This window comes from Gekko japonicus, unplaced genomic scaffold (genome assembly GCF_001447785.1).
Source record: "Gekko japonicus isolate JY-2015 unplaced genomic scaffold, Gekko_japonicus_V1.1 scaffold313, whole genome shotgun sequence".
Classification (NCBI taxonomy): Eukaryota; Metazoa; Chordata; class Lepidosauria; order Squamata; family Gekkonidae; genus Gekko; species Gekko japonicus.
In genome coordinates, this window is record NW_015174283.1 from 1,133,053 (window position 1) to 1,146,893 (window position 13,841).

The following is a 13,841-nucleotide window of genomic DNA, read 5'->3' on the forward strand; positions in this document are numbered from 1 at the left end:
CTATACCTTGTGGCTAATAGCCACTGATGGACCTCTGCTCCATATGCTTATCTAATTCCCTTTTGAAGCCGTCCATGCTTGTAGCTGCCACCACTTCCTGTGGCAGTGAATTCCATGTGTTAATCACTCTTTGGGTGAAGAAGTACTTCTTTTTATCCGTTCTAACCCGACCGCTCAGCAATTTCATTGAGTGCCCACGAGTTCTTGTATTGTGAGAAAGGGAGAAAAGTACCTCTTTCTCTACCTGCTCTATCCCATGCATAATCTTATAAACCTCAATCATGTCTCCCCTCAGTCGTCGTTTCTCCAAACTAAAGAGCCCTAAGCGCTTTAACCTTTAATGGAAGTGATGTCATCGCGTCGCCCACGTTGGGGGCGGGGCACCGTGACTTAAGGGGAAACCATAGAGTTTTCCCTCGATTCACAGAGTGTCCCCCCCACAACGTGGCCAGCGTGATGATGTCACTTCCAAGTGACATCATCACGCTAGGGATGCCCTCCAGCAGGGGGTGGAGTTCCCCCCCGGGGCCCGGTCCTCCAGCGGAGGGTAACGGGCCTCCCGGGCGGGAATTTACCCGCCCCCAGCGGGGGCTTGGCAAGCCTATTTGTAAGACCTGTGCATAGCAGCAAATTGGCATACAGATAATCAAAGAAGTCTGAAGAAGCGTGCTTTGCACATGAAAACTTACATTTTGTATAAGATTTTGTTGGTCATAAAGGTCCTACTGGACTCAAACTTTGTTCTGCTGCTTCAGAGCAACACGGCCGCCCCACCTGAGATAATAAAAGAGTTAACAGCAGATGTGAGAATTAAGTTTGAGTCCAATGGCACCTTTAAGACCCACAAAGTTTAATTCTGGGTATAAGCATCACCTCAAAGGGGACCAATGCTGTTTCCTACTCCAACATCCTTTTAAATTATCCTCACTGTTTGTAATTGGATTCACAAATAAGGAACTAGGAAGTGTGAATAACGAACTGGGAACCAACTGCAGCTTCGTGGAAATTCAGAAGTTCCTAACTTTGTATTAGAAAAGACTGTGTGAACCTGGCTTGTGTTCTCTGCGCTTAAATGTTTTTCTTCCAGATTTTGCAATCTGAATGCAAATTAAACTTTGCTGTCATTGCATGACTAGATTCGTTGACTGCTTCCGAAGGCTTTTCTGGGCACAGTAGCATGTTGGCCACTTTCTCTTAGTACCCTACAAATCTCAAAAATGCCAGGTCCCATGTGTACGTAAATAGATTGCTGGAGCGGGCAGGAGAATCAGCCAAGCTACAGGAGGGTCTGCTGGGTATACTGGCATTCGCCCCAGTTTGATACCAGAAAGATTCTAGCCTTTTCACAATGCAGGAAAGCATGAGCTGTGAAAAATGATTAGGGCAGAACAGATGCTTCCCTAACAGAAGAGGAGAAGTGGGGAGCCTCCAAAAGAGGAAAAGGTTTTGAAAATAATGTCTACATCTCGCTGGGTGACCATCCTTGCTGCTGTCCCAGCGCCAAGGGTGGGGGGGAGGCCACAATTCAGTGAAGCTAAACCCAGGCAATCTGTGCACCTCCAAAGAATTAAAATAAACAAAAAACATGTAAGAGGGTTTACAAAGTAGTATGAATCGGTGATGCCAAAGTAATACTCAGTAACATTCCAAGCAGCATTAACAACAGGAGTTGATAACTGGGGTGGAGGGAGGTTTCGTAGTGTATTAAGAACATAAAATGAGCCCTGCTGGGGTTTGTGTAGTCCAATGGCGGGGGTAATCTAGTCGAACATTCTGTTTGTATCAGTAACCAGCCAAATGCTCTTGATCTGGGAAGCCTTCAAGCAAGGCAGAAGCCCTACCTGGCTGTTTGCCTTTTGCATTTTTCCACGCACAAAATGTTGTTCCTTCACCTCTTAGAAAATGCCTGCAACTGAAGCGCCACATGGAGGGAAGACCTACCAATATGGATGGGCATCCACTGCACATTTACAATTGAACTTCTCCAAAGATTTCCTGTGTGCTTTGAAGCATATCTTCATGGTCTTGAGAGCTAGAAACTTGCTTTTTATGTTTGGTTTCTGTAAACAAAAAGCCCGTGATGCTGTATTCAGTGATGAATGTTCCCTCTGGTGTGAGCTGTATTGCTGGCTCCTGTGAAAAAGTCACGCTTCCCCTTTTTTTTGTTCTTCCTTGCAAGTGAGATTTTGTGTTTGGAGAAGGCTTGAATCACTGTGCATTTGCTGTGGGCCCCACAGTGGGAGTCTGAGAACCCCCTAGTCTAGAAGTGGAGGGAAGTGAGCAGAACCCCCCCCCCACACACACACACACTGCAGCATTTTACTCCAAGAAGAGAACAGAATGAAACGCAGCAAGGCCAAACAGTGGCTCCTTTTTTGTCACAAGAAAAGCCCCTGTTGTGGGGGGACCCAGGATCCGCTCCTCATTAGCCAGCCCCTGAAAGCAGCAGGCCCCAGATACAGAACTGACATAGTCAGTGGTGGGCGGGCTTGGCCTTTGGATAAATGGTGATGGAGTATATCAGTTCTCTCCATCTTTTGTGGAGAATTTCTAAAAATGAATATGCCTGGGCTCAAGCCTGCCTGGATGTCATCCCTTATGCCCAAGACATACTCTCCGCTTAGGCACACAGGGGCTCCTTGAAGCCAGTTCAACATGCCACGTTTTATAGGGTTGCCAACTCCAGGTCAGGAAGTCTTGGAGATTTGAGGGTTGAGCCTGGGGAGGGCAGGGATTGGGGATGGGAAGGACCTCAGTAGGGTTGCCAGCCTCCAGGTGGCACCTGGAGATCTCCCACTATTACAATTGATCTCTAGACACGATCACTTCCCCTGCAGAAAACGGCTGCTTGGGACTCTATGGCATGACCCATGTTGAGGTCCTGCCCCTTCCCAAACCCCACCCCCCCAAATCTCCAGGAATTTCCAACCCAGAGCTGGCAACCCTAGACCTCATGGGGGTATAATGCCATACAGTCCATTGAGTCCAGTCCACCCTCCAAAAACAGCCATTTTTTTGCAACGGAACTGATCTCTGGAGATCAGCCAGTTTGGTGTAGTGGTTAAGAGCGGCGGCCTCTAATCTGGGAGAACCGGGTTTGATTCCCCACTCCTACACATGCAGCCAGCTGGGTGACCTTGGGCAAGCAACAGTTCTCTCAGAGCTGTTTCTCTCAAGAGCAGTTCTCTCAGAGCTCTCTCAGCCCCACCTACCTCACAGGGTGTCTGTTGTGGGGAGAGGAAGGGAAGGAGATTGTAAGCCACTCAGAGTGAAGGGCGGGTATAAATCTAACTCTTCTTCTTCTCTAATTCTGGGAGACTAGGGTTGCCTGCTCTGGGGTGGGAAATACCTGGAGATTTTGGGGGTGGAGCCTGAGGAGGGTGGGGTTTGGGGAGGGGAGGGACTTCAATGGAGTATAAGGCCATGGAGTCCACTTTCCACTGTGGCCATTTTCTGTGTCACCTGGAAATCAATTGTGAAAGTGGGAGACCTCTACCTACCGCCTGGAGGTCGGCAGCCCTAGGGGGGAACTGCAGGCCCCCACCTGATGAGTGGCGGCCTGATCCAAGGTCTAATAGTTATGCATCATAAAAGAAGATGGAAAATCCATGTGGGTTTGACGGGAAAGAACAACACGAACATGAGCCTCTTTCTGCTTGCTCCTGCATCGAGGTCTTCCATTCAGTGTCCTTTGTGTGTGTTCTTCAAAGGAGGGGGAGAAAGGTTAACTTTCAAACTGGCCCCCTAAGCCTCGTGTCTCCTTGGCATTTACACAAGGGAGCATATATGCTTAGCAGGGCTGAACTCATCGGCTGGTGAGTGTCAGGAATTCTGCGTGCTCTGGCAGTGGTTAATTATGTCACCTGTAGCAAGGATGAGCCCTGGTTTCTCATTTAACCTCACACTCTGCATGGGCTCATGGGAACTTTGCTTCCCATGGTGCAAGGGCTCCGGCACTTAGGAGGTGACCTGGGGCCAAGCCCTAGCTGTAATCCTGGGCTCCCAGTTACCTTTGCAAAGGCAAAAGTGCCAGTCAGACTCAGAATCTGTGTGTATAGAAGTCCTGCACTGGACAGGGGGTTGGACTGCTAGATGGTCTGTATGCCCCCTTCCAGCTCTATGATTCTATGACTCTTAAGTGAGTGTGCAGCCTTTGGCTGCCAGTGTGTGGGGCATCCGCCTTTGCCTGGGATGTGTGGGGGATGATACTCTGGGTCTCTTTCCTCCCTAATGCTGTGGTTCTCCTTCTCCAGTAGGGTCCCTACTGTACTCCGAAGGGGGGGCAGGGAGAGGAGCCAGTGAGGTGCACCAGACATCAAAAGGTCAGTGCAACACCCCCCATGCGCACATCAAATCCATCTTTCTGACACAAACATGAGACACAGACCCAAAATGTCCTGAGGTGCAAAATTAGGAGGTGCAAAATAGCCAAAATGGTTCCTTTTCTTAGATTAGTTCAAGTTGCTTTACAGAATGCAGATTTCTGGAATCTGCAGAACTCTTTAGGCAAAAACGTGTATTGCTCATAACTAGCTGCTTACATGGAGGGAAGGCGGCAAGACAGCATGGTGTGGCCCAATCTTGTCAGATCTCAGAAGCTAAGCAGGGTCAGTACTTGGATGAGAGACCACCAAGGAAGGCTCTGTAGAGAGGAAGCCAATGGCAAACCACCTCTCCTTCTCACTTACATTGAAAGCCCCTTGCTGATGCCAGCATAAATCGGCTGTGACTTGATGGCACTTTAGGCACACACAGCTATTTATATGCGTTCATTCGCTTGTAGTCAATCTTGCTAAATGCTAAAAGTAAGGCTTTACTCCTTTCCCAGGCTGTTGATGAAAAGTTCTGTGAAACTCAAAAAAGTTGCATATTTCTATATCCAACTCTTGGCCCTAAAGGAACTGTTTGTAAGGACTTTGACCTCCCTGCCCACTGGGATTAACACACCTACCACCATCAACTAAAACATTACAGAATTGCCACTTTGGGGTTTATGCCTGTTTCTGTTTCTTTGCTTGTCTGCTTGTTCAGTTCCCTTGAGGCATGCATAACACTTTTGTGCTTCTCGTCACTTAACAGCTAGATCTGAAGAACTTCGGTAGAGACCAGGGCCACTAACTTTGACTCTAACTTTGTTCTTTTGGTTGGATCAGTGAGAGTGGTGGGCAATGTTCCCTCTAAGCTGTGGAGTCCTGTGAGCAAAAATTCTATTTTGTGAGCTACTGGCATTAAAGTTTTGAGCAAGCGATTTGGCTACTGCGTAAATTAGTTTCCTCTGGAGCCCTCCTTCCTGAGCGAAGACAAAAAGGTGTGAGCCGGAGGCTAAAAAACTGTGAGCTAGCTCACACTAACTCAGCTTAGGGGGAACACTGGTGGTGGGCCTCAAATGGGGGAAATACCTGGAAGTTCTCAGCCTTGAATTTCTGGCACTGCTTTTTGCTAAAGCCTGGGGAAAATTCCAGGGGCTGGAAAATTTGTTTTGGGGTGCTGAGGTATTTCAAGTGTTTTTGAGCCTTCCATAGATAGGGCTGATTCCTTAACAATCGGATGTCCTGCTGAAAAAAAATGCTGAATATGAAATGTTTTCTAGCCCTGTTCCTACGCTTGAAGCTAAGGTAAAGTGCTGGAGGACTGTACGCTTGTCACCTTGTGTGGAGCCGGATCTGCTTCAAGGGAGGCCCGCATTGTGTGTTTTATTTCTTTTTTGGAGCTTTTTAGTTGGTGGATTGTGTGGTTTTGAAACCCTGGCAGGGCTGTGAGGTTCTGGCTCCTGCATTTCTTGCTGTCGCCCACAGTAACATTTCTTGGGTTTGTGGAGGATTTTTAAAGGCCTCTAGTGTACCCGTCTACCCCAACACTGTGTGAGGCCCCTGCAAGGGCATGGGATGGGGTGCTCCACGTAGTCCGTCCTGACATGGAATTTTGCCCTTCTTCTTCCTGTCCTGCTGTTAGAAGCTAAATGCAGGAGAACAGTGCCCCTGCCATGCCCCACATAAAGCGGGATTTATTTTTTGATGTGCTGTTTGTAGTCAGAGACAAGATGAGGCATTTTGGGGGGTATACATCCGCATTCCTATAGTAGCATTGGCAGCCAGGGGTGTATGTTTCCGTGTCTGCATTTTAAGGTCCGAGTGGGAGTGATGGTAACCTGTGCTGTGAGTAAGCAACCTAATACTTTGACTGCAGGAGGAAGTAGTTATTCCGGATGGTCAGATTCGCTGGGAAGGACGGAAAATTCTTGTATGTGTAATGTATGGGGAGGGGTTGTGTGAGTGGGAGGATTGCTCCTTTCTGGGGGTCCTGGGGAGCAGCACTGCAACATCTGTGCGGAGGCAAAAAAGTATTTGTGGCTTCATTGCCTCCCCCTAAAAACACTGCATAGAAGTTATTCCCATGGAAGTTTGAGACTCTTCCCAGCCTTGTGCTTTTTTTCTTTATTATGCTGGGGCATTTTCAGGGGGAACATATGGATGGGCAGGGGGGGTGCTTAGAACTTCTTCTGCTTTCTGGTGCTCCCCTGCAAATGCCTCTCTTGGACCCTGGCTGTTTCAATTATTTCTTTCCCCGCAGCTGGACTGCAGAAATCAGAAAGCTAAGCCAAAGGGGAGAGCATTTGGCGGGGACAATCCACAGAGGAGGGAGGGGTTGAACTTCCCTTCCCTCCCTCCCTCCCTCCCTCCCTCCCTCCTGTCTGTTCTGCCCTGCAAGAACTGCTTTCCTGCCACATCCATATTATCTTGTAAACTGCAGGTTTGGGTCAAGACAACTTCTAATACTATCTTTAATTCTCTGTAACCAAACTTAGGTAAGATGGTATCTGGTGAGAGCATCTGCATCGCTGTCTTTGTATAGTGAATGCCCGTGAATATATAGCACCGTGTGCGTGGGTGCATTTGTGTGTGCCTGTGTTTGCCTCTGCTCTGGAATTGCTGGGTGCCATTCTCTTCCACGTTATGGAGCGCTTGCATACCTCGTTGCTCACGAGCACTCATGCGTGTGCACATCTCTGGGAGACACTTTGACATTGTGTGAGTGTGTCAGCCTGCCCACTTTGCAACCTTGTCTCTCCCCAGGTGCCCCTGGCTTCCGAGCGGCTCACGCCAACCTCTGCGCCCCGATCACCCCCCACACCCCCTCCCCATGCCAGCTGCGCAGAGCGTGAAAAATCCCAGCCTTAATATTTAATTACAACGTGAGCAATTAATACGCTTCGTCCAGGGAGAGTGGGGGAAAACTCCCAGGAATCGTTAACATTAATGATGCATTCAGTACAAATAAGATGCCATTAATATACAAAAGGCTGTGATTGATTTCAATCAGGATGCTCTGGGAGGAAGTGCACAAAGTGGGCAGCTTGCGCCTTTCGTGGCAGAGATGGCACAGGGCAAGATGGGTGAGCCTGGCACTGGGCAGAAGGAGCTTTGTACAAGCCGGGCTAAAGAGCTATTTGCACAAGGCAGCTGTCTGGATGCAACACCCAGGCCCCAGATCCCGCCAACAGCACCTTGCTTGTGTTGTGTTTATCTATGCTGGTCCACAGGCCAGGATTCCCGGAAGGATAGCAGAAGGCTGTTGAAGAAAATAAAACAGAAATCTACTGGCACCTTCCAGACTATCAACATTGATTGCAGCAGGCACTTTTGTGAGTCAGAGCTCACGTCTTCCCCTTATTTGTGGTCCACCTTGCCCTGTGGTCCACCTGCCTGGTTTCCCTGCAGCAATCATGGCTTTCTGTCCAAAGAGCTCAGGGAGGGGAGGGAGGTTGTCGTTCAGCATGGAATGAAAAGGGGTCTCTCTCGGTGTTCCCTCTAAGATGAGTTAGTGTGAGCTAGCTCACAGTTTTTTAGCCTCTGGCTCACACATTTTTTGTCTTAGCTCAGGAAGGACAGCTCCAGAGCAAGCTAATGTATGCAGTAGCTAAATTGCTCGCTAACAGCTTTAATGCCAGCAGCTCACAAAGTAGAATTTTTGCTCACAAGACTCCACAGCTTAGAGGGAGCATTGGTCTCTCTGGCTCTGGGATTCTTTTAGGATTTCCAGCATCCAGGTTGGGGCCTGGAGTGCTTCTGGAATTACAGTTGATCTCTGGATTACAGAGATCAGTTCCCCCCTTGAAGGAAATTGTAGCATCAGAGCTTGGACTCTGGCAGGGTTCCCCAACTGTTTCTGAGCCTGTGGGGCACCTTTGGGATTTCTGACATTGGGTGGTGCATGCAACCACCAAATGGCTGCCACAAAAAGGGGGAGCCAACCTCAAAACTGAATCGAGTGAGGTCATGCATAACTCTAGTAGTAGTAACTCTCCAACATTTCAGGCAGAAGCTCTGTTGAGCAAGGCGCCTTCTGAAATGAACATATTGTTTAAAAATATTTTCTGGCACGCGGCTTATTTTTCAGTCGTACAATGAAGATTCTTGTGAAAATCCAACAGATGCCACTACAGTAATTTGTTTTTAAAGCTGCACAGCCAATCAGAAGTCCTGCTGGCCAAAAGCCCTGCTTGGCCCCACCCACTTTCTCACTTCCTTTCCTTACACCGCAGAACAGGTGTAAAGAAAGGAACCAGAGATCCAGGAATGATGGGATGGGGAGGTTTTGCCAGGCAACTTCTTGTGTGTTATATCGGGATGTTTTCCTTCAGGGTTGCCTTTCTGTTGCAGGATACTGCATTTTCTGTCCATTCTGCATCAGAGTGCAGCATCCTGAACCTGGAGTAAAAATGATTCTTCTACAAGCAGCCGCACATACAGATATTGTCTATAGAAAGCCAGTTTGGTGTAGTGGTTAAGTGTGTGGACTCTAATCTGGGAGAACCGGGTTTGATTCCCCACTCCTCCACTGGCACCTGCTGATGTGACCTTGGGTCAGTCACAAGCTCTGGCACAGCTGTTCCTAAAAGAGCAGTTTGTGTCAGAGCTCTCTCAGCCCCACCCACCTCACAGGGTGTCTGTTGTGGGGAGGGGAAGGGAAAGGATTTTGTAAGCCGCTCTGAGACACCTTTGGGTAGTGAAGGGCGGGGTATAAATCCAATCTCTTCTCTTCTTCTTCTTCTAATGTAGGGATTGGGATGAATGGCATCTCTTCCCCCACCTCCTTTCCGCTGCACATTGTGTCATCTTGTGGCATTTTTAAAATTCAGAATCCTTTGGAGACTGAGCACCATTTCTTTGCTCATCCACAACAGCCTTTCACTAAAATGCCACAAGCTCCAGCAAAGGCACCCCTCTCCCCTTCCCTCAACAACAAGGCCTGCCCATTTGTGAATCCCTAGCATTTTCTCTATTTTTCAATGAATTCATTCTACTCAGTTCTTTGAAGACAACGTGCAACTGTCTCCAACACTACGAGTGCGGTCAGGCGGCGTGCTGAGAGCGGGTTAAACTGCTCCGGTTCTAACCTGATTATATTTGATCTGGATAATCGCGATCACACTTACCTCCCTTATCCCGCCTCACCACGCAGTCACGTCGCTCCCCGGTGTCTACACTACTGATTCGCGGGAGCGTGTGTCGGCATTTAAAAAAAAATTCCTCAGTTTGCGCATGCGCGTAGGCGCCCCTCCATAGAAGGGAGGGAAACTATCATGACTCATGTGCAGAACCATCAGGGCCAATCAATCCAACCCCTCCAATAAAAGACTTCCCTTTAAATGGCCTCTGTGAGATCCCGAAATCATCTAAACGCTAAAACAAGTGACCGTTTAAATGACGGTTTTCTAACGCAGTGGCGGAGCTCTGCCTATGCGCGCACCCGCCAACGCATTTAAAAAATGGCAGGCGAAAAGCGGAAGCCTCGGGCAGCTTTCGAGGGGGGAGGGGGTTTAAACCGGAAGTGGCTTGACACCGCAGGAGCGATCAGATGTCAGAAAATGCATCTAGAACCGGAGAATCAGGAAAACACCACTTGGGGATCTGGTAACAAAATACTCAATTTTAAAAGGGAGTTGAGCCAGAAAGCGACGGCTGGGGATGGTGCGCAGATGTTGGGTGTGTGAACGTGGATAGAAAATCCATTAGTGAAGCATGCTGAAAGCGGACCAAACAGCCCGTCTGAACGCACCCAATGAGCGCATATGTGTCAATATCATATAAAAAGTTTGTGTGTCAACAGCTATTCTCCCATCTCTACATTATGTGTAGTTTGGATATATATTTTATTAATTTAAAATAGTCATAGGCAAACTTTATTCATAACATTTTGGGTGACTTTAAATAAAAGTTGTTTTTAAAATTGTAACGGTGGGAATAAAACATCACAGACTGGCAAGTGAAGAACTGACTGATCGACTATTATTCCTGTTGGAAACAGAGAGCATTGCATAAAATAGGGTCCAGAGTTATTTTTATTTATTTATTTATTTGTTCGATTTATAACCCGCCCTCCTTGCCAAGGAGGGCTCAGGACAGCTTACATAAAATGCATATATAAAATATACTTAAAACATACGTAAAACATACATAAACAATCAGTTGTTCATTTTCCTAAAGTGCCAGATCAGATAAAGTACAAGAGCAAGATTCCTAATTTAGACCATAAAACTACTTCGGTGTTAGTCCTGATGGCATTCTCACAACGGCTCGGTTTGGTCGACTAATTTATGTGGCGCGCCAGGCTGTAGGTGGTAAAGCCAGGGCACAGGGTATTTCATTGGTGTTTAAGGCGGCTCCTAATCGAAGGCCTGGTGGAAGAGCTCCGTCTCACAGGCCCTGCAGAACTGCCCCCACTGCAAATCCCGGTAGGTATGTGTCTCTCTGTCTAGTTCTTTCAACATCCAGGATCTCATCTCAATGACTGATACGTACATACAGTGGAAAGTACATTATTCCAGCAAGAATAAGGGTAACTAGCTCTTTTGCGGAATAGCCTGGTATCCTAGCCAAGAGTGGAGCAATGACATCATCCTTTATAGTCTCAAGATGGTAGACATGCTGATCCGCAGTAGAAGAGCTAAGATTTGAGTCCAGTAGCTCCTTAGAGACCAACAAAATTTTGGGGATATGATCTTTTGAGAGTCAAAGTACTCTGAACGAAAGGAGCTTTGACTCTCAAATGCTTATATGCCCATAATCTTGTTGGTCTCTAAAGTGCTGTGGGACTGGAATCTAGCTCATCATCCTTTCTAATAATTACAGAACGTCAGCACAGGGGATACAGTCTCTATCACCCTGGCACCACAAGGACATGGTTGATTATTTGAAGGGATGTGCTTGTAATGATCCTCAAGAATTGCTTCGGTCTCTCTATCTCTGTCTATCCAGTGACTTCTCTAGAGACCTACTGAAAGCAACTCACAAAAAAAAGAAAGAAAAATTATTTAAAGACAACAACATAAAACCTAACAATAAAAAGCCAAAAGCGCAAAACAGGAGCACAAAAACAAGCATAAAACAAAAATGCAGCTGCTTAAAATGATATGCCTAATACAGTTCTCTGCCTAGAAGCAGTTCATTCTTTAAAAAAGCTTAAAAGCCTTCTGTTACAAGGCTGATGATGGTGGAAAGTGCCATCGAGTTGCAGCCAACTTACGGTTGACCCCCCCCCCCGGGTTTTCAAGGCAGGAGATGCTCAGAGGTGGGTTGCCATTACCTGCCTCTGCCTGGACTTCCTCAGTGGTCTCCCAACTATCTACTGACCTGGGACCGCCCTCCTTACCTTCCAAGATCTGATGAGATCAGGCCAGCCTGGGCCACCCAGGTCAGGGTCTTACAAGACTGGGTAAGGAGAATAAATGCCCAGTGCCTACAGACAAGGTTTGGGGGGGGGCATTCTAAATAAGAGGTGCCACCACTGAACAAATCCCTGTCTCTGGTCTCCACCTGCCTCGCCTCTGCAGATTGGGACCAGTGTTCCCTCTAAGCCTTTGGCTGAGGCAGTGGGCGTCCACATATACCCCCCTCCCCAGGTTGTGGTCTCCCATTTACTGGTAACTGGCCATACCTAGTTACATCAGTGGGCCAGATTCTCCCTACAGCAAGCATGACTATTGATTTTATATGTTTTAATGTGTTTTACATTTTATTGTATTTATCAAAATGTTGTGACCCTCCCTGCGCCTGTTTACGGGATGGGCGGGATATAAATGCGAAAAATAGATAAATAAAATAAGCAAGCTGAGTTAGTGTGAGCTAGCTCACAGTTTTTTAGTCTCTTGCTCACACATTTTTGTCTTAGCTCAGGAAGGATGGCTCCAGAGGAAACTAATTTACGCAGTAGCCAAGTTGCTCACTCACAACTTTAATGCCAGTAGCTCACAAACAGTCCTCCCTCTAAGCTGTGGAGTCCTGTGAGCAAAAATTCTCCTTTGTGACCTACTGGCATTAAAGCAGTGAGCAAGCAATTTGGCTACTGCATCAATCAGTTTGCTCTGGAGCCATTCTTCCTGAGCCAAGACAAAAATGTGTGAGCTGGAGGCTGAAAAACTGTGAGCTAGCTCACACTGACCCAGCTTAGAGGGAACACTGCTCACAAAGTAGAATTTTTGCTCACAAGACTCCAGAGCTTAGAGGGAGTGTTGATCGGGACACAGAGGGCGGGTCTTGGGATTTGAACTAGCGGGCTGACTGCCCGCAGCTCCAAGTGGGATCGGTTCAGCGGTGTGACGACAACCTCCGGGCCACTGAGGAAGCAGCGTTGCAGGAGGTGCGTGGCAAGTCTTAGGCAAGCTGTTGAGAGGTGCCGATGCCTGGATGGTGGTCCAGGACCATCTTTCTGGTTCCCGGGTTCTCCCAGGAGCCTCCAGTTCTCACGGGAGCCTGGGTGCTCCAACCACAGCATGCATGGATTGTTGGGCTTTGGGAGTGGCCAAGCCTGCTCTTGCTAAGGGCCGTAGCTGAGAGCAGGGGAGTGCAACAGTGGCCTGGTGGTGGGCAGGGCTGGCTTAGGTGCATTACCCAGAGCTCCAGAGGCAGGGGGGTTGCCCACTAGCCCAGCCTGCAGTGTCAGGGTCTGCAGTGGCAAGCAGCAGAGCTGAGAGGTGCCCCTGGCCTCAGTGGGTGACCCATCAGGAGCCTGCTCCTTCCCCCTTCTGTCAGGGCAGGTGCAGGGGTGGGCCAGCGTCCTTCCTTCTTCCTTCCACATGGGGAGGAAGGAGAGCGGGAGGACAGCTTCCCACCTCCCTGGGGTGTGGAACGAGCAGAGCGGTCCCCATGCTTGCCTCTTGCTGGCTTCCCTGAAGCGTGTGGGGTGAGGCGAGCTGGTGGAAGGCTCACCTCCCACTTCCCCAAGGCATGGGGGGGGCAGCTTTGGCACCTGGGGCCCCATAAGCCCTTGGGCTGGCCCTGGTGGTGGGAGAAGGAAGGGTGACGAGGGCCCCAACAGCTAAGGGGGTTTCTTGGTCTCTTCTTTTCTGACCCTGCTTCCAGGATTTGTTTCTTGCTCTGTGATGACAAAACAGTCACATTTAAATGTTCCCAAACCTCAAGACTCATGGGGCGGGGCCTGATGATGTCAAGGGATATGTCCTGATGACATCATTTTCATTAGTAATGCCGTCTGCTCAGTTCCAGTCAAGGTAGGTTCTGGCTCTTGTGACTGTTCTGAGCTAGTGCTAAAGCAGAAATGGTTTAACTTGTTTTGGAAAGGCAGGCAAAGGTGAGTGTCTCTGAAGGGAGTGCTGCAGATCCACCACCACAAAGGCCCTGCTCCTTGCCTTTTCTTAGCAGATCAGGGCCTGCCCCTGTGCTTATCTTAATTAGCTAAGTGGGGGTGATGGAGTTTATGGGGGGGAGCTATTTATTTAGAAGATCTCTAGGTTGCCTTCCCAGTAGAAAAGGCTACCTAGGTTTGTCCCTGAGATTACCGGGGGGGGGGGGGGGGGGCAGCGGGGTGTTTTTCGATTTTTA

General features: G+C 48.4%; 1 protein-coding gene across 1 annotated transcript in view; it reads left to right on the top strand.

The window, feature by feature from the left end:
* NRXN2 (neurexin 2) overlaps positions 1-13,841 on the top strand; it is a 419,710-nt gene that overhangs the window by 83,261 nt on the left and 322,608 nt on the right. Inside the window, exons 4-5 of the mRNA XM_015423902.1 lie at positions 4,254-4,322; positions 13,585-13,590. Coding sequence (XP_015279388.1) covers positions 4,254-4,322; positions 13,585-13,590 — 75 coding nt within the window. The remainder of the gene's footprint in view (positions 1-4,253; positions 4,323-13,584; positions 13,591-13,841) is intronic.